This window comes from Pollachius pollachius (assembly GCF_949987615.1).
Source record: "Pollachius pollachius genome assembly, chromosome: 18".
NCBI classification, from domain to species: Eukaryota; Metazoa; Chordata; class Actinopteri; order Gadiformes; family Gadidae; genus Pollachius; species Pollachius pollachius.
In genome coordinates, this window is record NC_136951.1 from 15,643,869 (window position 1) to 15,667,172 (window position 23,304).

General features: G+C 47.9%; 2 protein-coding genes across 3 annotated transcripts in view; one reads left to right on the top strand and one right to left on the bottom strand.

The window, feature by feature from the left end:
- acss3 (acyl-CoA synthetase short chain family member 3) overlaps positions 1-12,685 on the bottom strand; it is a 33,762-nt gene extending 21,077 nt beyond the window's left edge. The window contains exons 1-8 of the mRNA XM_079756130.1: positions 12,166-12,685; positions 11,218-11,362; positions 10,601-10,789; positions 8,868-9,002; positions 7,648-7,788; positions 6,291-6,371; positions 5,361-5,456; positions 3,744-3,895 (exon numbers count right to left, since the gene is read on the bottom strand). Of these exons, the coding sequence (XP_079612256.1) occupies positions 3,744-3,895; positions 5,361-5,456; positions 6,291-6,371; positions 7,648-7,788; positions 8,868-9,002; positions 10,601-10,789; positions 11,218-11,362; positions 12,166-12,584 (1,358 nt within the window). The 5' untranslated portion in view covers positions 12,585-12,685. The remainder of the gene's footprint in view (positions 1-3,743; positions 3,896-5,360; positions 5,457-6,290; positions 6,372-7,647; positions 7,789-8,867; positions 9,003-10,600; positions 10,790-11,217; positions 11,363-12,165) is intronic.
- Positions 12,686-15,642: 2,957 nt separating this feature from the next.
- The window catches only part of lin7a (lin-7 homolog A (C. elegans)), a 38,900-nt gene continuing 31,238 nt past the window's right edge, over positions 15,643-23,304 (top strand). For both annotated transcript variants that reach the window (XM_079755742.1, XM_079755743.1), the window contains exon 1: positions 15,643-15,697. In XM_079755742.1, coding sequence (XP_079611868.1) covers positions 15,661-15,697 — 37 coding nt within the window. In that variant the 5' untranslated portion in view covers positions 15,643-15,660. The remainder of the gene's footprint in view (positions 15,698-23,304) is intronic.

Consider the following 23,304-nt stretch of genomic DNA (forward strand, 5'->3'; position numbering starts at 1 on the left):
GGCTGCTTGTCTCAAGCAGTAAATGCAGAGATTGCCAATATGCTAAAGTTCAACTATCTGAGCCTAACCCTAACCACACACAATCCCCGTCAAACCTTAGAGAGAATCGACAGTCAGCAACTAAATACTCTTGAGATTGTCAGTCTGCCACATCTTTTTCATAAAGCGTCCTAAATAATGACAAATGTCAAACCAAGCGGACAAGATGGGGTCTTAAATGGGCTTCTTTGTCTGACAAGCAGCCAAGAAGTATTGAAGTTCATTTTTTATGATCTGAAAGTGAAATACTGACATGTTCTCTGTTGACCCACTGATTCCTTATCCAATCATCCAGCCTCAGGAACCAACAATAACTTGCACATGAAATAAAACACATTTGAACCAAATAATGCTTCTTAAATTTGATATGGGGTTGGTTCCAATGTTTGTTGACTCATGCCCAACAAAGCTAGACTGGGCACCAGACCAATCTGCAAGCTCATGTTTTATTCGCTCTGGCATATGAGTCTAGCCCCCCTCCCGCTCAGAGCAGTTTCCAGAAGAGCTGGGTCGGGCCAATCACAATCATTTATCTCATACAGGGCAGGTTTGATTTGATGACAGTAGAGAGGAGCAGATAACACCCCTTTGAAATCGAAAAATAAACTGAAAGGTTCCAGCCTGATATGAATTGGTGTAGATGTGTTAGTAAAACCACAGGCTATTTCCTCATGCTGTGACTACAGACCCCCTACGGACTCAGTCCACCAGACACTACGGCAGATGTCTGCATCAGACCAGCATGTACCAGCGCTATGGGAGGCATGTGCTGCTATTTGGATCGCAATTACCCGAACACACATACTGCATAAACTGATTCTCCATTTATGCAGCAAAGCACTGTTTAGCCAGAAGACAACTTCTTCCTTTGCCAGAGAAGTATCCTCAAAGGGAGCCTTGTAGTTTCAGAGTGAAGCCAAGAGGGGTTAGGGGGTTTGCCTGACCTCAAAATGCCATAGAAGATCTCTGGTCCTCTGTCACTGAGACAGACGGTGTTGGGTGAGGCAGGGCAGGCTAGTTCAGACTAGATATCTCAACAGGGTGGGTAGTAGCGAAATAAAAGTGACACAAGGGTTTTACAACTCCCAACCTGAATCCCCAATGTCCGCCATTGCTACCTGCAGGCATCCTTGAGGAAAATGCCTAAATAAAACCTGCTCTTTAATGTATCGGAATCACTTTGGATGAAAGTAAATGGTGAATAAATAGGCATTTGTAGGGTGACAGGTTGCTAATTCGATACCTGGCTCCTCCTAGTGTCGAGATGTCTCTGAGCAAGACACCTCACCCTATCTGCTACCGATGAGCTGGCTGTTGCCTTTTATGGTTGACTCCGCCATCGGTGTGTGAATGTGTGTAGGAGTGGTTTTAAGTCGCTTTGGACAAAAGCATCTGCTAAATGCCCTTAATATAAATATATAAATATAATGCATCAAATATTCAGATAACTTTTAAAGTGAACCGATAACCCAAGGTGAATTACAAATTGAAGCATTTCAACCAAACAGCAATGTTATATTCTGGAGTACTTTCTACTTGTCGTTTCAAGATGGGAGCGTGCAAAATTGGATTTTATCAAGAAAACAAACCATTGACAGTTTGTGTTTCCATTTATACAATCCGTGCAACATTATATTCAATAAGCAGACGGCGAGGGCGAGCCGATTTCACACATTAGCAGACAGAAGCGTTTTCCCCAAGTGGAGACATAATGAGCAACTTCTCGCCAATTTATTGTGCTTTCAAGTCGTTCACCAGCAGATAACAGCCGTAAAAAACGTCTATTGGACATTCCAGCCGCGGGTCTTTATGAAGCCCAACGGAGGGGAGACAGACATCTCTAACTGCACGGCGCGGAGAGCAAAACACTCCCGCTAGCGGTGTGCAAGCGTTTCCTCGGCACGGTGAAATTGTTTTTCCTCTCCCGGCGAAAGCGGTGGTACATTTCCCCCGCTCGCTTTCGCCGGAGGGCAGACAAACACTTTAAGTAGCCAGGCGGACACACCGCACTAAAACCCGAAAGAATAAATAACCAAAACCTGGCAGGGGACACTGGAGATAAGCAACGGAGAGTGGGTTTGTATCTGAGGCGAGAACGCCAGTGTTTGAGGCATTGGTTTACTGAGGAATCAATCAAAAAAGACTTGATCTTCTCTTCGAGACAGAGGAAGGCTTAGACGTGTTATGCAAGGACAACCAAAGAAAAAAATGAAAGAAAACAAGACAATATCAGCAGAAGGAACCCCCGTCACGTTCAGGGCCTCAAGGCCAGAGCCATGGCCACGATTATTAAATCATTCAGAGGTTATGGAGTGGGGCCATCCACGCACGGAGATGCATCATAATGCCCTGCTCAGGGACACTCCCCCCACTGCAGGGAGGGAGCAAGGCGTACGTCCGATTTACAGCACGTGCGCTGATTACCACGGGGTGGAGAGGAGGGGAATTCGTGAGCCCGATATGTATTCACCGACACCGTCCACCTGATCCGAAACATCATAGCCACAGCCTCGAGGCTAGCTACTGCAGAATTATTCTCTTTTTTCGCCGCGATATTTCTAGCTGAGGGCGATTCTCTGCACAGGTGCATACAGAAGGAGATAAAGACAGCAGGTGGAATCGAGTTCCACTGCTGTTCGGTGGAAATATGAAATTGGTTTCAGCTTCTCTGCTGTTGTTCCTTTTTTCATCAGTATTCACTTAAAGTGCAAACATTCAGATGGGAGAACGGGAGGCGGGGGAGTAAGAATACACCCAGAGAAAGGAGTACAAAGGGCCAGGGACGGGGGCAGGACGCTGGGCCAAAACGACCCCGAAGCGAGTGGACATCCCAGGGCTGATGGAGGGGGGGGGGGGGGGGCCGGAATAAAATAAAATCACAAAGCCACCTGGGTATTTGTAATTTCTTGCCTGTGGACATCGTAACGACGGCGAATAGCATAGCCTTTTTGAAACGCTACCTACTGTGTGCACACGAGTGAAGCTTTCCGTTGATCGGTGAATAAATATTCTTCCAAAAATCTCTCTGAATCTTTGTTCAGTGTAAACTTTTCTTCTTTAAAAGATCAGACGCCAGTTTTTTTAACTTTGTGAATTATTAGGGGACTAGTAGTGGCAGTAATTCATCAATTTGATAACCCTGTTGTTCCTCAATTGCTTTTCGGGCCTACTCTGGTCATGTATGTGAGCGTTTTTCGTTTTCCCACTGAAATGTATTGACGTGTTTCTGTGGTCATGTCTGCCCGTACTGCCCCAGGGCCAGACTGAACCCCCCTGCTGGCCCCAGTTTGACCCCTGCCACAGAGAGACCTCCAGGTTTAGCTTCTAGAGATTGAGACAGAGTATGCAAGCAAAATAATACAGTTAAAGATAGAGAGAGACAGCGTTCTTGCTTAAGTTTGACATGTGAACGTAATATTTGAGAAAATCCATTCATTGATCCATAACATGTAAAGTTGCACATAAATGCTCTGAGCACATCTTCCAGCTCTTGAACCTTAATGAACCCATTTGTATTCACTATTAATTGGCTAGATTTGAGCTCTTTTACGGTCGGACGTAGGAGAAGAACCTAGAGCCATAGTGAGACGAGGTTGAACCTGACTTGGAGGTGTGTGTGTGTGTGTGTGTGTGTGTGTGTGTGTGTGTGTGTGTGTGTGTGTGTGTGTGTGTGTGTGTGTGTGTGTGTGTGGGGAGGGGCCTACCGGTTGATGGGGTAGCGTTTCCCCACGGCGGCATGGGGGTCCTGCTGCCGGATGGCCCGCAGGGCTGTGGGGGCCGTGAACATGGAGGAGACCCCGTGCTCCGACATGACGCGGAAGAAGGCCCCAGGGTCGGGAGTCCCCACCGGCTTGCCCTGGAAACACAGACAGCGGGTCACACATGTTGTGACGGGACACCGTGTGTGTGTGTGTGTGTGTGTGTGTGTGTGTGTGTGTGTGTGTGTGAATGCGACACACGTTGTGTAGTTTGTGTTGGTGTGTGTGTGTGTGTGTGTGTGTGTGTGTGTGTGTGTGTGTGTGTGTGTGTGTGTGTGTGTGTGTGTGTGTGTGTGTGTGTGTGTGTGTGTGTGTGTGTGTGTGTGTGACACACATGTTGTATTGTGGTGTGTGTGATATTGTGTGTATGTCTGTGTGTATGCGTAGGATTCGGTTGCCATAAAAACAACCAACTCTGCGAGAAAGAGCACCGGAGCTCAAGATGGCCCCTGCAGTATTAGTGTGAGAGAGAGAGAGGGATAAAGAGAGAAGAGCCCGATAGGCTGGGAGGATCAGTATTTAGCACAGGTAACAGGTTGAGAGAGAGGGAGAGACGGATGGAGAGAGAAAGAGCACTATTTGGCAGTATAGTTTGAAAGACCGTCATGTTAAGTTATGCATATTTGTTTCCTGTATTTATTTGGGAGAGAAAACCCTTGTTTCTATTGTTATTGATTTTATTATTTAGCGTAGCTTTTTCAATCATCAATGTAAATGCAGCTGTGTTGGGAATCTAAAGATAATCAAAGGTTTACGGTCAGAGAAAGAAAATGTGAGTCTTCTCAGGGAAAATCGCAGAGTTTTCTCTGTGGGCTTCATAAATATGTATACATAAATACCAACAATAAATATTTATACCGCCGTTTGAAGCACGGAAGCTGCGCTGGGAGGAAAATCCAGGAAAAAACAGCAGGGAAAAAAACATTCTCAGTAGTCCGGAATACAAAGGGGTTCTCTCCAAACCCAACCAGGTCTAGTGGGCCCCTCAGAGTCCCCCTATAACTCCTTCTCCTGTTCTCCAGACAGGAGTTCTCCAGACAGCGAACCAAACCTCGACCGCGGCAGACCAAACCTCGACCGCGGCGGGCCAAACCTCGACCGCGGCCGGCCAAACCTCGACCGCGGCCGGCCAAACCTCGACCTCAGCGGGCGCCTTTGGTGGTTTTTGTGTCCCTTCGTTATCGGCTGGTTGGAGAACAACCGCGCCAATCGAGCTCAGGGAACTTAAGGTGAGCAGATGCTGCTTTTGAGTTCAAGCACACGCACACACTCGCACACTAACACACACACACACACACACACACACACACACACACACACACACACACACACACACACACACACACACACACAGTTGTAGCAACCAATTTGCAACACTGTGTATTGTGCGCGTACTTCGTTCAAGGGCATCAAACTACTTGGCAAGCGATGGGTTGGCAGCCGTCTGGATTCGGTTCCACGGGTTTTTCTTTTTTTTGGCGCACATCGCCCACAAACTCTAAAGCTCAGGTGAGGCCGACATGTGTGTGTGTGTGTGTGTGTGTGCTCGTGTGCGTGCCCTACCTCGTAGAGGATGGTGCTGTTGCCATGGAGAAGGGGTCCGTAGCAGATGTAGGAGTGGCCGACCACCCAGCCCAGGTCAGATGCCGCCCACCACACCTGGAGCCCGCAGAGAAGATTAAAACCTCCCAGACAGACCGACAGACAGACCGACAGACAGACGGAAGATGATGGAGGGACAGATGGAAGTGGACGGAGGGATGAAATCGGTTCATCGCTTGTTTCCAGAAGACGAATGTACCGCCATATTAGACGGGAAACAACAACATTTATTAAATAGAGTGCCGGTTTGTGCACTCTTTCCACTTCCCATCTGAAAGGTACTTAGATACTGCTGTGGGAGCTGTCATTGGAGGGTAATTCGTAAAGAATGCCACAACCGTCCTTCAGACATAAGTGTGTGAAATAAGCTGCGGGACTATCTGTTTCGAGTTGCCCGTGCCTGCCTCTGTATGAGCCCAAATTTCGATTTTAGAACTCCCCAGGCTCACTTCCAACCAATCAGAGCATCCCTCCATCATTGCCTGTCAATTACAGATGCGCGTAATGCAAGCCTTTTCATTGGTGGAGAATCGTAAAGGAGCGTTTCTTTGGTTTCAAATCTCCCACTTAATGGCAAAACTGTATGAGCGATAATAAGGCACTAACGATATAGCAAAACAAAACAGGTACAACTGAAGTTATGAGCATGGGGACAACTGAGGTTATGGTTTGCACACTATCAGCTCTTCTGTTTATTCACTCGAGAGTATAGCGGGTGTGTGTGTGTGTGTGTGTGTGTGTGTGTGTGTGTGTGTGTGTGTGTGTGTGTGTGTGTGTGTGTGTGTGTGTGTGTGTGTGTGTGTGTGTGTGTTGTGTGTGTGGGGGGGGGGGGGGGGGGGGGGGGGGGGGCTTAGCACAGGGAGGAGGAAGGGCTGGTTCTGATTGGCTTACATCTCCGGGACGGAGGCCATAGATGTTGGCCATGGTCCACCTCAGCATCACAGCGTAGCCCGCAGTGTCTCGCACGATCCCCTGGAGAAGAGAGAGGGGGCGGGATCAAACAGGTGTTGCTAGGCAACAAAGCCAAGTCAAACAAAAAACACAAATCACGTTGCGCTTAAGGGAAAATGGTCTCGCTAGTCGTCGGTGCGATGGAAGAATCAAGTGGTTCTCCCCAACGAAAACACACTTACCATAGAACACACAGAGAGTGATTCATACCGTCGGTTGGGTGTTAATTACACCATAAGGGGGGGGGGATAAAAACTGCCATCCGCTCTAGAAACGGGCTGAGAGGGTGATTGCGTTGGAATGCGCCCCTTCTCATTGAAAGGCCCCTGGAGGCCATTTCTCCTGATCATTCCTATCTCGAGCTCAAGAGCCCCTTGCTCGCTGAGGCTGGCTCAATGTGTAGAGTCATTTATGTGGAGGTGCTGGGTGTGAGGTAAAGAACAGAATGCAGCAGTTAGAGGATAGGATGTGCATGTCCAGAAGCAGTTCCCCTCTGATCGATGCGTGGACAGTTCGATATTGACTGTTAGGAGGGCTGGTGGCTTGAACGTTATAACTGTTTTTACATAAGTGTGTAATGCTTGCAACCGGCTTTATCCAAATAGAGATGGAGAGTGGGCGAGAGAGAGAGCGAGAGCGAGCGAGAGAAATACAGGGCGAGCGAGAGCGATAAGATAAAGCGGGAACACAGGCAGGGGATAACAAAGCAAACACATTAAACGTAACGGGTGACAACGTTTGTTGGAATTGGCATCTTTCGAAGGACGATGGAGAGAACGAGGGAGACAGATAAGGGATAACCGTTTCTACTGTGTGTTTCTATAGAAAGAGAGAGAACAGAAACAAGAGAGGGAAACAGGCGCAGAGAAGGTGAGAGTGAGAGAAAGAAAGAAGTAAAGAACAAGAGAAGGAGAGGGGGTTAGACAAAGAAAGAAAAGACAGACAGACATAAAGATCAAACAATAGAAAGACAGAGAGAGGGTGAGTGAGAGAAGGACAAATAAAGAAGGGAAAGAGAGAGGGTGAGGGTCAGATAAGGAAAGGAAAAAATACAGAACAAGAGAGAGAGGGTGACAGAAAGGCAGAACGAAGAGACAGAGAGCGAGAGGGTGGGATTTAAATCAATAAAAAGGAACCAACAAGACAGACAGAGAGAGGGAAAGGGAGAGAAAGAAAGACCTCACAACAGACAGACCGCCAGCGGGTGAGACAGACCGGAGATGAATATAGGGTCAGATGGGGGTGAGGGGTTCAGCGCGGAGCTTGAGGACGCCCGATAGAAGAGAGAGAGCTGTACCTTGGGGGTGCCGGTGGTCCCGGAGGTGTAGAGGACGTACAGGGGATGGTTGGACGGGACGGGCACACAGTCATGGGGCTGGGCGCGGGCCATCTCCTCGTCCCAGTCCAGAGACAGCCCCGGCCTCATGGAGACCCTCTCCTGAGGAGCAACGCACCAATACATGGGTTCAGCAAACACCTGATCCTAAAGGGAACCCAGCACTGTTCTCCACGTCTGATCTGCCATGGGATGCCCTTTGTTACATCAGTCGTGAAAAGTTTCCCTCATACTTTCAGATTGCACTTATTTGCAAGCAGCTACAAAGCAAGTCAGGGAGGGGGAGGGGGAGGGGAGGGGGAGGGGTCACAGAATCATGATTTAAAATGTGACATTTATGAATACAATATTTATTAAAAAATAAAGAAATGTGCTGCATATGGGAATAAAGTTAACTGCAAACATCCTGTGCACGCACGCACGCACGCACACACACACACACACACACACACACACACACACACACACACACACACACACACACACACACACACACACACACACACACACACACACACACACACACACACACACACACACACACACACACACAACCACACACACACACACACGTCTGCGTAGTGTATGCAGGTTTCAGTTGGCTGTCACTGTACTCCAGCTTGGAGTTAATGTATGCAGCTCAGCCTGGCTTCCCTCGGCAGCGCCCACACTTCTATACTCAAACCTCGGTGGTCTCCAACCTCGGCTCTCCTCGGTTTGTACGCAATTTGGAAAGACTCAGCCAACGAAAATCAAAGGCACGCCATTTTGGATCTTTTTAGCTTAAATCAACGGGACGCGGTACCACGATTGACCGGATGAAGAAGGAAGAATCCTTTGTGATCGGCATCAGCGCGTGGTCTTCATACCGTGGTACCCCAGCTGGGAGGGCAGTGGTCATCGGGGTCCATTTACATTTAGCAGACGCTTCTATCCAAAGCAACTTACAATAAGTACATTGATCAGAAGAAAGAGAAACAATATATCGGTACAGTAAGGATGTTCATAGAACCAAGTGCCAAGCACTAACATTCACTAGGTTAACCCGGTTCCCCGTACACAACAGAGATAGGATAAGATGCTACATGACTAAGTACCATTTTTAAGGACAGCTTACAATAAGTGCGTACATTAAGTTCCAGGACGTACAACGACACACAACAGTCCCCGGCGGGCCTCACCATGTGGGGCCGGTTGTAGATGAGGACGTGGGCGGGCTGGTGGGTGCTGAGCTCCAGGGCCTTCTCCACCAGGGGGATGTACTCCACCCTCCGGCCGGGCTCCAGGCCGAACGACGCCGTCACCATCATCTTGGGCTGGGGGCGGAGGGACGACACATTCAGCGTCTAAAGCAGCGCTTCTCTAAACCTTTTCTCTAAGATATGTTTATCTGAGTAACCCCTTCGCCAGTCCAAACGTTTTTGGGAGAAAAAATAAATAAAATGAACGTAAATAATGTCTGTGCGTGCTATCTGGCAATGCAAACGTGAACGTTAAGAATTGGCCAATCCTCACAATTTAGTGAGGAACATCGGCCTGTGCTTCATGCAACTGTTGGCTGATTTCTCCACACAAAAGAAGCACAAGGCCAGGGGAGGGTCAGGGCACGTAGAGGTGAATCCCATTCAATATATTATTCAACCACTTCATCAACCATTTCCTCATGTTTTCTACCCCCTGCAGTTCTTCAAAGTACCCCTAGGGGTACGCGTACCCCCATTTGAGAACCCCTGGTCTAAAGAGTGGGTCCGTGGTGGTCCAGCCTAGGCCCGGTTCCACACAGGGACAGAACAGAACCGTGCAGAGTAATGGTTACTGGTCTACTTTAATATGGGCCACATTCGCTATAAAATATTTAGTACTCTAAAACAAAAGGCCCGCACCACAAGGACGATCCAATAAATCCGAAGAGAAGGCGCAGCAATGTCACACGGTACAAAAATAGCTCGGCCCAGGCTTATCGTTGATCTTCTTATGCTTAAATAAGACCATTCACATTTCGTTTTCAGGGTATGGCGAACAGTCCCCTGGGTGTGCGTTTAAAACCCTCCGCTAGTTTCACTGAAGTGTTTGGGAAAAACAACACAGAAGCTTTTGGCAGGAATTCAAGCCCCTTCTAAGAGTTTCCTGAGGGGTTTAGGGCTCGTTCACACTGAATCAGGCTGAGCGGCGATTAGCGCTGAGTGTTGTGGCAATGAGGGGGGGGTCAGTTCATGGCCACTTTGTGTGACGTCATGTTGTGAACTTTAACCCCTCCTCCCTCATGGCAGGGTCGTACAACTCTGGAGAGGACAACACAGCCGCCATCAGCCGCTCTCCCAACCTAAAAGTTGCTTGTTAACAGTGGAATGCTAACATCACATGGTAAACAAGGTTCTTCCGGTCTGACGCCGGGTTATGTGATTGGACACCGCAGCAGGGCACCGTGGTCCTCACCGCCGCAAGTTGAAAGCACAAACCCTATTCGAATGAATGGTTGAACTGTTGTCTTTTCCATATATGGTGTGAATGAGCCCTTTAACCATTGAAGTCAAGCTACAGGGCAGAGAATGTGATCCATTCCGCATAGGAACAGACACAAGTCAGACAGACAGATACAGTACATAGACAGACAGTCTCACCTTGGTTTAGTGGATGATCAAGACAGAGACATAGGAAACTACAGAGGTCCACTACAGACAGAAACCGAAAGAACAACAGACAAGGCAGCCAGACAGACATACAGACACCGAGATATAATCTACAGACAGCCAGAGAGATAAAATACAGACGGTCAGGCCGAGAGAAAGCAGACAGACAGGCAGACAAAGAAAATAAACAGACCGAAAACAAACTACAAACAGACATAAGCAAACCACAGACAGCCAGAACAGAAACACAGAAAACAAAGACAGAAAGGCCGTGCGATCCCCACCTTGGAGTGGTCGATGCGGACCGACAGCTCCTTGGAGGCGAAGCCCCCAAAGATGAGGCTGTGGGGGGCTCCCAGCCGGGCGCAGGCCAGCATGGTGACCATAGCCTGGGGCACCATGGGCATGTAGATCACCACCAGGTCCCCCGTCCCCACGCCACGCCTCGCCAGCACCCCCGCCAGCCGCGACACCTACACCCCACACACCCCCGCCGGGTCAAAGGTTAAGGGGCAACAGTAATGAAACAGGTAAATGACGCTTTTTTGAAGTTGCTGGTAAAGGCAAACTACATTGAATTTAGCTACAGGTGATTAAGGAGCAGGTACAGGTTATTCTTGCTCAAGGATGCCTACAGGTTGGGACGTGGGGGATCAAACCCAGTGCCTTTCGGCTGGGAGTCTAACAACAGCTGCTCTCCTGCCCCGTCTGACATCAGACATCCTATCATGAGGAGGGAGTTTTTGGTCAAAAGTAGCTTACATTGAATTTAGCTACACGTGATTAAGGAGCAGGTAGAGGGTAGGCTTGATCAAACCTTGATCAAACCCAGTGCCTCTCGGCTGGGCGTCCAAGTAGCCGAAGGTTAGCATATTTCCTCCTGAGAGATGAGTTTGTTTACCTGCTCCTGGAGCTCCCTGAAGGTGATGACCTCCTTGGTCCCGGACACCGGGCTGTCATATATGATGGCGGGCTGGTCTCCCCGCCCGCTCTCCACGTGGCGGTCCACGGCGTTGTGGCACATATTCAGCTTCCCCCCCGGGAACCTGTGGGGAGGTATCCCAATTAACCTCACCGCGTCTCAATGACAGATGACAGAAGCAGACCTGTAAACCCCCCCCCCCCAAAGTAATCATATCGGAGACGCGGCCCGTCTTTAACAAGTCAAAGTGTTTGTGATTCGTCTCACGACGTGGAGGCTGAGGGCCCAGACACCACAGATGGTGTCTGGGGGTCTCGCTGTGTGTGTGACGTGTGTGTGCGGGGCATCAGGGCTAGCAGCTCATTAGATGTGTCCTTCAAGTTCAAGACCAGCAGGGTGGGTCGGCTCAGCTTTGGATTACCTGTATTCGCATTTAGCAGTCGGCCTTGACTAAGGGTGGGAAAAAATATCCATACGGTGATATATCATCGCCCTACTTCGTGCGATTCGAGAATCGATACACCTGAGCCAAATATATATATATATATATATATATATATATATATATATATATATATTCTTATTTTTTCCTTTTATTAAAAACGCAGTTTGGACCATGAATAAAGACAGAAATCCATCACTTTACCTTTTCACTGTCATATTGTTTTCATAGTTAGGCACCCTGTGATTCCCACCCCAAGTCTGAACAAGTCGCTTCTTAAAAAAAAATACGCAATGACTCCAGAGACACACTGCACACTGGCAGCAGTGTATGCAGCATGGATTTCCAGAAACCTTAAAAGCTTACCACGAATCAGTGTACCAAAATGTCAGTGGGTAGGGGGTGACGAGAGATTTAGGGTGGAGGGGTGGTGTTGATGTCGCAAAACCGAATCGCATCGGATGTCAACTCTCCAACTCACTCACCAATTCGGAAACACTGGATCCTCGACGTTCAAGGTCTTCTCACAAGGTTCAAACCATGACACGTCCTGGGCCGCTTCGCCCCAGAACTCCTCCGGCCTGTGTCGGGCTGCCGCGAAGGCTTCGCGGTACGCGGTGTTGGACGTGTACTTCCTGCAGAACTGCAGCTGCTGCTGCACTAAACTGTTCTTCGGTCCTCTGAGGGAAACGCACCAGTTGGTCCTTAGCTCCCGGTTCGCTGCACAGCGAGCCCATGACGTCCCTGATACCGTCTGTTTCCTGGGTATGAGCGTTTCGCTCCACGCACGGTTGAGAGCCCCGCTTCCGTAACTTCTGCACCACATTCCTCCTTCTCCGTGTGGCCTCAGTTTGGAAAACACGCGGTGGATGAAGCCCAGTTGTCGGTCGCGCAATAGGCGCATTTTGCGTGGAGTTTAAGGTTGTTCACGACCTGGCCCAGAAGTGTCCTGCACCCTGACGTTTTCCCCCTAGCAGTTCCTCACAGGTCAACTTAGGTCTCGCCTAGTTCTTGAGAGGGAGGATGAGGAATGTGTGTGTTACAATGTAAGAGTGCGAACCTTGAACTGGATGTACTTTCTCCCAACCCAGCGGGGGCCTCCCGTCTCTGGAAGGACCATTGTACACAGTTCAGCAAGTCTCTCTCTCTCTCTCTCTCTCTCTCTCTCTCTCTCTCTCTCTCTCTCTCTCATGACCCCCCACGTCTAACCATATAGTTCCACCAATAACAAGCCTAGAAGTCTTGTGGAGTACACAAAAACTGTTTATTTTCCGGAAGGTTATCCTGGATGTGTGCCGGTGGGCTATGTTATGTACAACAGTGTTATTTACAATTTCTTTGGCTTTTGGCTATTAAAACTTGGGAAATGAGTGGATTATTCTCACTCCTCCCAGGAGAATCGTTCATTAGTCTCTATATTAAAAGCTGTTTGAAACAGAATGCTCTTCCCTGTGGGGTAATGTGGAACAAATGAGGCATCATTTACATGCTAATTATTATTTTCCTCGAGTTTTCAGTGGAAACTCTCAAAATGCAAATTATGATTTGAACATGCATTGTGGTGGTGCAATAATGCACACATACTGCCTGTCACCAACCGTTTCATGCGCTTTGGAGGATGATGTTGGATTTATAATCAACGCAAACATAAAAAAAAAATATGACTAAGACATATTCATTTCAAATCCATCCGATCAAAAATTGAAGCCGATGCAATATATACATTATATGTAGGCCTACATACATACATTCAGAACTCCATATCGTGGCGACCCAGAGAATTTCCGTCACCTTCCTGCAGGGGGCAGCAACCGCCCGATCAAATGGTTCAGAATAAAGGCTTCAGGGTCCAGGGTTCGAATCCCGAGGGACCTGCTTTCATTGACATGAGCAATCAGGGAACAGGATCCAAACTCCTACAGTAGGGCTTCAGTCATAGTGTTTGTATGTATGTTTTCCTTGGCTGTTTTGTTCTGTTGTTTTTCTCCATTTATTTACAACGTTTGAAAATGGTTTTAGAAATCCATCAACAAAGAGTAACAGAAAACACAATGGACCAAGTGAACTATCCATGCACTGTCCATTGGGCTAAGATTGAACGGTTTCTTGTGTTTAAATGATTCCATTTGCAGACCTACAGAGAGTCTACTTAAAAAGCAGAGCTTTGCAAGACAACGCATTTACTATTCAGAAGGTATCTCCTTCTCAGACGAGCTTCCTACAGTTTGTGTGTTTCCCCTTTCTCCGGTGTTGTAGGCCTTTCACAAATCAATTCGCTCCCAGAGCTTAAGAGCCCATAGGGCCTAATCCGTCCTCTTTATACCCAAACCAGGGGCCGGCTCCCGGGTCTGCCACTCTGCTGCTGTGGCCCATATGGACAGCGGTGCGTAATCCCCCCGTGTCCTCTTTCTCTCCAGCCTCCTCCTCCACTCTAAACCGTCTCTCTCTCTCTCTCTCTCTCTCTCTCTCTCTCTCTCTCTCTCTCTCTCTCTCTCTCTCTCTCTCTCTCTCTTTCATCCCCCTTGGCTCTCTCCCCCCTCTCTCTCTCATCCCCCTCGGCTCTCACCCTCCCACATCTGGACACAGCTGGGCTGGGAATGTGCGGGGCGCCGGTGCGCGATGCCGCCTGGGCGCATTGCGTTGACGTGTGCGGGGTTTTTGAAAGCGGTTTGAGATCAGAAGTCGGCACCGAACAGATTAGGAACATGTTCGGCTGATCGCCTGGAATACCTGGAAGGTGAAACACGAACGAGTCCGTCGCTGAACACGATGTTTGCGTTCAGCTATGACTCTATAGGCGAACCGAGTAGGGAAGGAAATTATAATAAATGAGTTTGCTGCCCCCGCTGCTTTCTCCTAATTATTCCGCGATGGCGGAAATTGTGTCACACACAACCGCCCCAAAGAGCGGATTCCCAAATGAGCATTTCTCGTCTTGCAGACGAGACCATGCGAAGCAATTTCAATTTCTAATTATTCCCCTTTCTAATGTAGAACTAATGTGTTGTTAATGTTATTGTGAATGTGCCTGTATGTGTGTGTGTGTGTGTGTGTGTGTGTGTGTGTGTGTGTGTGTGTGTGTGTGTCCAAAGTTACTTGCAGCGTGAGTGAGTGAGTGAGTGAGTGAGTGAGTGAGTGAGTGAGTGAGTGAGTGAGTGAGTGTGTGTGTGTGTGTGTGTGTGTGTGTGTGTGTGTGTGTGTGTGTGTGTGTGTGTGTGTGTTTTAACCTGGACCTTCTTCCACCCAGGTGGTCGGTTTGCCTCCCCGGCCTCACATACACCAGCACATAAGATAGGCGTTCATACATGAAACAGCCGTAGTGCGCCCAGTGGGATAGAAGGTCATCACTGAGCCGTCCACAGCATTAACGATGAAACGGGTTGGAATATGGACCAAAAAAAAGATGAGGACATGAAAGGGTTATGCCTCATATTTAATAGCGCACGTTAAAAAGGGTTAATTGAAAGCGATGGAGCTGATGAATCGTTCCCCACCCCTGAACGTGTGTATCGGTGCGTCTTTATCACATGATGGATGAAGCGGCCGTGCGCATTTTGGCACATTGGCGCGCAACGCAGGGCACAAAACAAACACGCGAACGAGCGTGCGTGTAAACTGTCATCGTCATTACCATAGCAAACCCTCATCCGGTCAAAACAACAGAGGGATGTGTGTGTGTGTGTGTGTGTGTGTGTGTGCGTGTGTGTGTGTGTGTGTGTGTGCGTGCGTGCGTGCGTGCGTGTGTGTGTGTGTGTGTGTGTGGCGCAGGCTTTCAGCCTCCTCATCTCGCCGCCCCGCCCACCACGCGCGCGGTGGGCGGGAGACGCGCCTATGATGCTGTAGCTCGGCCACGCCCACAGACGCCGAGCGCGATCCGTTCGCTCGACGCGCGCGTGGTGGGCGGGAGACGCGCCTCTGATTCTGCATCTCGCTTCCCCCCCCTCGTAGTCGTTCCTCCGTCTCCGGTGATACAAGCAGCCATGGCGACGGTAGTCCAACCGCTCACTCTTGATCGAGGTAAGGCGCGCCGTCTTTGGCGATTTCTTCTTCGCTCCTTCTCCAAATCATCGCTCCCCCAAAATAAACTTCCTCCCCCACATCCCTCCCTCCCTTCGTTTCCCGAGCGGCTCTGCTGTCCGACGTCTGGATGCTGAGCGTCTTTCGCGTGGAGGGAACGCGATGTCGCGCTGCAGGATGCGTTTCCGTCTGTTGCCTGGTGTTTCAGAAAAGGGCAACTTGCGACGGATGGAGAGATTCTCTCCCTCAATGCGCAGCTCTTTTGGTGTTTGTTTGTTTACTGGGCAAGTCAGTGAAACAAATTAATTGCGCGTTTGTTTTGGAGTCAAATGATGCAAGCGACCGGATTCCCAGTGTAGTCTATCATTAGTATGATGGTTTGTAGGACGCAATCCCCGTAGCACCGCTTCTTCATAGAGTCAATACTCTAGATCCGTTTTAATAATATCAGAATGAGTGTGTGTGTGTGTGTGTGTGTGTGTGTGTGTGTGTGTGTGTGTGTGTGTGTGTGTGTGTGTGTGTGTGTGTGTGTGTGTTGTCATGTAGGCTATAGATATAGACTGATTGTCTTGGTTTGCATCCATGAAATATTGTAATGTTATGGCCAGTGATGGGGGGAGGGGGGGGGGAGCTTGATGACCCCAGATAACAGGACGTTCACCTCATAGCGATGGTTCCCGCTCTTCCTACCTGTTGTGGTTCTACGTGCACGCAAGAGCAAACCTGCAGACCCAATCATATAAAGGTGTTTCGGCTCCTTTTCCTCATAAAGACACGGATGTTCTGCGCTCGTTGAAGGTCACGTGGTTGACATTTAAGGCAGGTATCGTGTTATGCAAACATTTTCCACAATCATCACCTACTGAGCGGTGTGTCTCTCGTTTTAGACGTGTTTATTCGGGAGCTAAAAGTGGTTTGGCTGTTATCTTTATGCATCTCATCGGACGTGGGAGTTGCTGTCAGAAATAGAGAAACATGAGAGCCACCTCAGGCATTTCCGCTCGTAGGGTAGCGATGGTTTAGGTTTACCGTCCACTGCCGAGTAACCAGAGAGGAATATACTAATATAATCACCCCCACAGGTGGTTGGGGAGGAAACACAGAGGTGATACACTTATAAGACTGTTGTAACTCATTCGATGGTTGACTGGCCCTTTGAACTCACGAACCAATATGTTCTCTGACAGTGATGGGTTGCACATTACTGGACCACTACTCTGATTCCTCTTAAGTCCTCCCTTAACTTTCTGTTTTCATTGGCAACCCCCCCCCCCCGTCCCCCAGCTCACATATTGAGTAACCGACGACCAAAGACTGAATATGAAATCATCTCAAAAGGAATTGAATATGAGCCATGTATGTTACTTGAGCTGTTGCTTGTATGTTACTTGAATTTCTTGGAATTCTAAACTGTAAACTGAAGATTCAGAATGGAAATTGTCTGTTTACTTTGAGTTTAGCTGGTGGGATTACTTTGTGGCAAGCTTGTTTTTAAACCCTGAGCCTATGTAGGCGTATCTATCTGGCCTTGGGCCGAGATTGTACCATGTACAAAGGATTTACATCCGATTTTCAGGAAGCTAATCAATTCGATCATCTCTGTTCGTCTTCAATAGATTAAATCTTTGCCACAAGGAATTCAACTGGTACCTGTTGCTGTTTTGCGTTCTCGTCTTTCTGTTGTCTTGTTGTTGACCTGTTATGTTTCTATTTATTTGACTATTCATCAGCAGATGGTCTTGTCCGAAAGGATTCAGCGTGAAGTCAGATACATGTCATTAAGGAGCAGGGATATTGGGCCTTTTGCTCAAGGACACCTACAGCTGGCTGTGGACATCGGGGAATCAAACCCAGTCCCTCTCTTTCGGGAGTAGGACTCCTATCCGGCCTATGTGTTTAGAATCATCCTTTCATTCCTCTGTTTTGTTGTGTCTGTTTCAGCGGGAACCTTTCTTCCCAGATTTGTTTAATTTAACGCGCACACAGTGAGTTTGTTCTTTCGTCCAATAGCAGTGTTCGCTGAGCAGATGCGGACCATGGACCATTACTAAAGGCTATTATTTAGTCGTGACTCGAGAACCTGTATTTATGTGACTCACTCAGGCGCCACACAGGTGTTTACCGCCATTACGGCGACGAGAAGTACAGTAAATAACCATAGCGTTCGATATGCGAGCTGGAACCGTCAAGCACTCCGCCCCAGCGGCCACAAATCCGTTTGCTGTTTGGTCATTTGGCAGACCAGCAGTGAATTCAAGGCACATCAGTGGATTCAGATACGACAGAGGCGCCCAGTGCTCGCTCAGTGAGGACGGGGGGAAAGGCTGTGGTGGGATCAATCCCGGGATTCGACTGGGAGTTGATGAATACCCATCTCCAAGAAACTAAAGGGTGAAGTCTAGAGAATCTATACTTCTGAGTTCCCTTAGATTCTCCCCCCCCCACAGCCCTCTTAAGCAATTATTGTATGTTGTACCTCCTGGTACTTAATGTGCGCACACATTTTATGTTGAACATCCTTGCACTTAAAAATAGTGCTTAGCATCGTGTAGCATCTTATCCTAGTTATCTTTGTTGTATACAGGGAATGGGTTAACCTAGCGATTGTGAGTGCTTGGCACTTGCTTCTATGAACATCCTTTCTGCATCGACAGTGATTTATTGTTTCTCTATCTTCTGACAAATGTACTCATTGTAAGTCGCTTTGGATAAAAGCGACTGTTAATGCCGTAAATGTAAATGTAAATGTATTCGGCTGGGAGTTGAATAATATCCATCTCCCAGAAACTAAAGGGATACACCCCTGGCATTGGGTTTAAAGGAAGTTGTTTTGGCGACCTGCTTCGTTAGAGGTCAGGACACAGCCAGCATAAGTTTCCTCTCTCCCCGCACTGTTGTTTTGGAGATTGAGAGCGTTGTGATAGGCTGATGGGCGTTGCTTGTGTGTCGGCCGTCCAATGAGAGCATTGCTTAAGGAGTTTTCAAATGTTTCTCGTTGTAAAAAACAGAGCTTGTATGTATTTGGAGATACCAGTCACATTATTGCAGGTTGCAAATCGTTTCTCATGCATGAGATGCTTCATGCATCTCTCATTTTACATTTGGTTTTATTTTCTTCCTTTATTACCTTTTTTATTAAAAACGCACAGGCAATAAAGTCCTGTGTTTTTATTCACCGCTTTAATGAAATGCCAAAAGTCCCTGTTGAGAATAATTACAGGCAGTGAACAAGTTAGTGTTTTACTCGATTTGACTTCATGCCGACTGATGGACATGAAAATGCTGGGAACTGGGGGGGGGGGGGGGGGGGGTTTCTAATTGGTCCCCGTCGAGGGCCGGTCGTGCTGACTTTGCCCGTCCAACAGAGAATTTCGAGGTGTCAAACCAAACGTAGGCATGGGAAACTTGGACGAGCCGTCAGCGTTAAAACTTTCCCCCTCAAAGTGTTTCTTTCTGACAAAACGCTGTCTGGCCCCCTAGCCTCTCCTCTCTACTTCAGGGAATGATCAAAAGCATTTCAACTCTTGATTCATTATGCCAGAGATTGTAGCTGGCTGGCTGTTTAGTAACTGAGCCGTCTTCCTCTCGTCATCATCGTTTCAGTTTATATGGCCTCTGAGCGCTGAATAAACCCCATCATTAGGGGCAGGAGAGTGTGCTGGCCAGAACATTTATCCCCAACATCCACTGTCTAACTTTAGGCACCCATGAGCAAGATTACATAACCCCTACCTGTTCCTTAATTACCTGAATCGGTTGCGTCTAACCCCTAGCTGCTCCTTAATGACCTGTCTCATTACTGTCTAACCCCTACCTACTCCTTAATGACATGTATCTGAATCCACAGTCAGTCGCTTAGGATAAAAGCATTTGCTAAATAACTAAATAGAGAAAGCACTACACTACACTAGCAGAGAGCATCAATGGGAATGTATATAGTTCAGCAAGTGCATCTCTCTCTCTCTCTCTCTCTCTCTCTCTCTCTCTCTCTCTCTCTCTCTCGCTATCCAATTAATCTTGTCTGGGGGGGAAGAAGCGAGCTGGAAGAGAAGATATTCGGTTTCTGTCTGACTTGAAAGTCCAGCAGTCTCCTGCACGAACCATTAGTCTCTCTCTCTCTTTCAAGAAAATGAATCATCCATTAAAAAAAAAGGAAAAAAAAGAACAATAAATAGATTAATAAAACGGTAATGAGGAGATCACAGCTTAATCCAGCAGGGCCTAATCGGAGCAGTTTATATTAAGCAGCGTGTGTAGGAATAATAAAAACAAACCTTAAATCTCTCTCCGATGCCCTTTTAAGCGTGGAACACACTGGCCCAACCGTTGGCCATCTGAAACGTGTGTTCAGCTGTGTTGAAAGCTTTTGGAACCACGCGGACAGTGTCCGGTCCGATACAACATGCAAGTCTGAGAGCGTTGGCAGTCTAAGGATTGGAGCCATTGAATACTCTGATCAGTTTTGTGCTGCTAGCACTAAACTGGCGGATCAGCGTGGTGTGTGGGAGGGGCGAAGCGTCACAAGACTAGCGCCAACCGATATTAAGCAGACTTATTGCATCGCGCGAGCACAGAAAGTACGCGCTACGATGTAGTTGGCGGTAGTCTTCGCTGTGTGTTTCAATGCAACTTTTTTGCCGAACCGGTCAAACGGAGTGGTCAGATAAAGGCAGTTGGCCGTTGGTTTGTGTCTGGGCGGTGTGTGGGCCCCATTAATGCCCGCCGAAAACAGCTCCGGACCCTCTCTTTTACTTCTTCTCTTTTCCGCACGCAGGTTTCCGGGTCAGCGGTGATTGGGGTTGTGTCCCGTCCCGCGGCGAGGAGGTCTCCTCAGGGCAGCCTTCTGCTGCGGTTCATCCGCCGTTCATCCATCCACACTCTGCGTGTGGCTCCACTCAGCCCTTATGGTCCTCATTAGTCCTCATGAGTATAAAAAGGGGGAAAGGGAGGGTCTCTCTCTCTGTGTATCACGGCCTATGAGGCAAATTATGCGAGTGATAGACTTGTTAAAGGTCATTGATTTTCACGACGTGTGCGTTTCACACGCGTCTTTGACGACTGATGTTGACGATTCTGACCGTGTCCATATACACCTTGTCGTTTTACATTAAAACGCTCTTGATGGATCACAGCCTTTTATGATTATTAGTGATCTCATTACACTTAGGGGCTGGACCGCTGCCCAGCGCGGCACACGTCGCTTCCAAAGCAATAGCTCAAACCTCTGTCAGGTCGCTGATGCCCCTCGTTGTAATCTGCCCCCGGAAACATCGCTCAGCGGCCTGACATTTTGCTCGTCTATTGAAGGATGAGGGCGACCTTTTGTTAGCCAATAGCCTCGTGCTGAGAGCGATCGCCATCAAGGCTGGGAGCATGTGGGGACGAGGGCTAGCAAGGACGACAGCACCAAGGCTAGCAGAAGGCTAGCAGGAAGGCCAGCCCCAACACTAGCAGAAGGCTAGCATGACTAAATTATGGGATAGCATGAAGGCTAGCGTGGAGGCCAGCGAAAAGGCTAGCACAAAGACTAGCACATGGACAGGCAGAAGGCTAGCATGAAGTCTAAAATATGGGCTAGCAGAATGCTAGCACAAATGGCAACACATAGGCTAGCACAAAGACTAGAACATACGCCATGTTGCTAGAACATAGCGAGTTAGCACAAAGATTATCACACAGGATAGCACGAAGATGAGTGCAAAGGCTATCACAAGGACTGTCACAAATGCTAGCACAGAGACTAGCACATAGCACGAAGGCTAACACAAAGACTTGCATGGAGAGCACAAAAAAAATGCATGTTCGTTGCCATGACTCCTGACATGTTGTTACGGCAACTCCATTAGGCTTCCACTATCTGTGTGTTTATCCACCTAAAGAAGATGCAACCTCAAAGGCTGCTGTGTGCAAAACTGTTTGTGCCCCTAATAACGTTTAAGGCTTGTTTATTTAGGCTAGCATCACATCTGCCTCCATCATCATCATCATCATCATCATCTTCATCATAATCATCATCAACGTCCTGAATCCCCTTTCTGGAGTGAATCAATCAGTCTTATTTGATGATGATTTTAATCAGTATGGTCACAGGGACCTTCGGTAAACAGCTTATAGTTGTCCGGTGAAGTGTGAGATGACAACAATACATCTCCATCCAGAAGTAAAGTGCACGATGCATCGCTCCGGTTTTCTCCTACATCAGTCAGAACATGAGTGTGTGGTGCGAGCTAACTAGCTGTGGAGATAGATAAATAGCTCCACACATCAGTCAGAGCATGAATGTGTGGAGCTAGCTAAATAGCTCCACGCATCAGTCAGAGCATGGATATGGGGCGCTAGATAACTAGCTACACACATCAGTCAGAGCATGAATGTGTGGAGCTTAGTTCCAAACATCAGTAAGAACATGGATGTGTGGAGCTAGCTGACTAGCTGCCCTACGTACGCAGGCAGACCTAGCTTCACACGCAGTGTGTCAGTTTAAAAGCAGTCGTTCGTTATCAAAGCGGAATGGCTGGAAAGGTTTGTTTCACAGGAGTTATTTTCAGTGAGGTGGATAGAAACGTCACAGATGTTTCACACATCTGTAGCTGCTGTGTAGCCAGTGGGAAATTATGCCAGGGGAGTCTGGGTATTATATCGGAGAAAATGACATTTCTTGTGATTGCATGGCAAGCTTTTTCATTTTTTTTTTCTAGAAACGTCCTGGATGATTCCACCACAGCCAGTGGTGGTTCTAGATTGAGTGATCCAGGTTTGAATGTGTCTCTTGAGTCAGGACTCCATGGAACATAGCCGGAAGATGCCAGAAGGCACAGTACAGTACCCAGAATGGCTGTTAAGCCATTCATGGGGAATCGCAGAATAATTTCAAAAACACCATCATGGCCACGGTGCTCAAGGTTTTGATTATTTATTTTTTTTGGGACTGCATTCATACAGCGCTTTTCTAACCAGCTGCCACTCAAAGTGCTTAACAATATTGCCTAACATTCACCTATTCATGCAAACATTCACACACCGACGGCGGTGTCAGCCACGCAAGGCCACAGCCAGCTCGTCGGGAGCAGTCAGGGTGAGGTGTCTTGCTCAGTTCACATTCAGTGATTATACCATATGGTATCCTAAATCAAATCTCCTCTTGGCCGAGATACGTTTAGTTTCTCAGAGACTACTTTTAATGATCAAGCGCACCTTGAACCTGTCCCCTTCCCTTCCAAAGTAACTTTAAATATATTACATAAATACAAATGATTTGCATCTAGGCGTGTGATAGGTTCACTCCCTTTGTTACATCAAAAAATATGGTTCTTGGCCCAGAGAATCAAGTCTCTAGTGAACTAGCAGAGTAAGATTTACCCTGAATGTCAATGACTTTTGAGGCAAGAATAACATAACATTGTGTGATGAGTTGAGGTTATAGACATGAAGTGTAAAAGGTATGTTTGCATGCTTTTAACTTTTATCCATCCCTGAAGCTTAGTGGTCAGGTTCAGTTTCTGATGGTACAGTATCTGTGGAAAATCACAATGTTTGCTTGGTTTGTTCAGCACAGGCAGGGTTCTCGCTGTCTCTCTCCCTCCCTTCCTCCCATATAGGGAGTAATG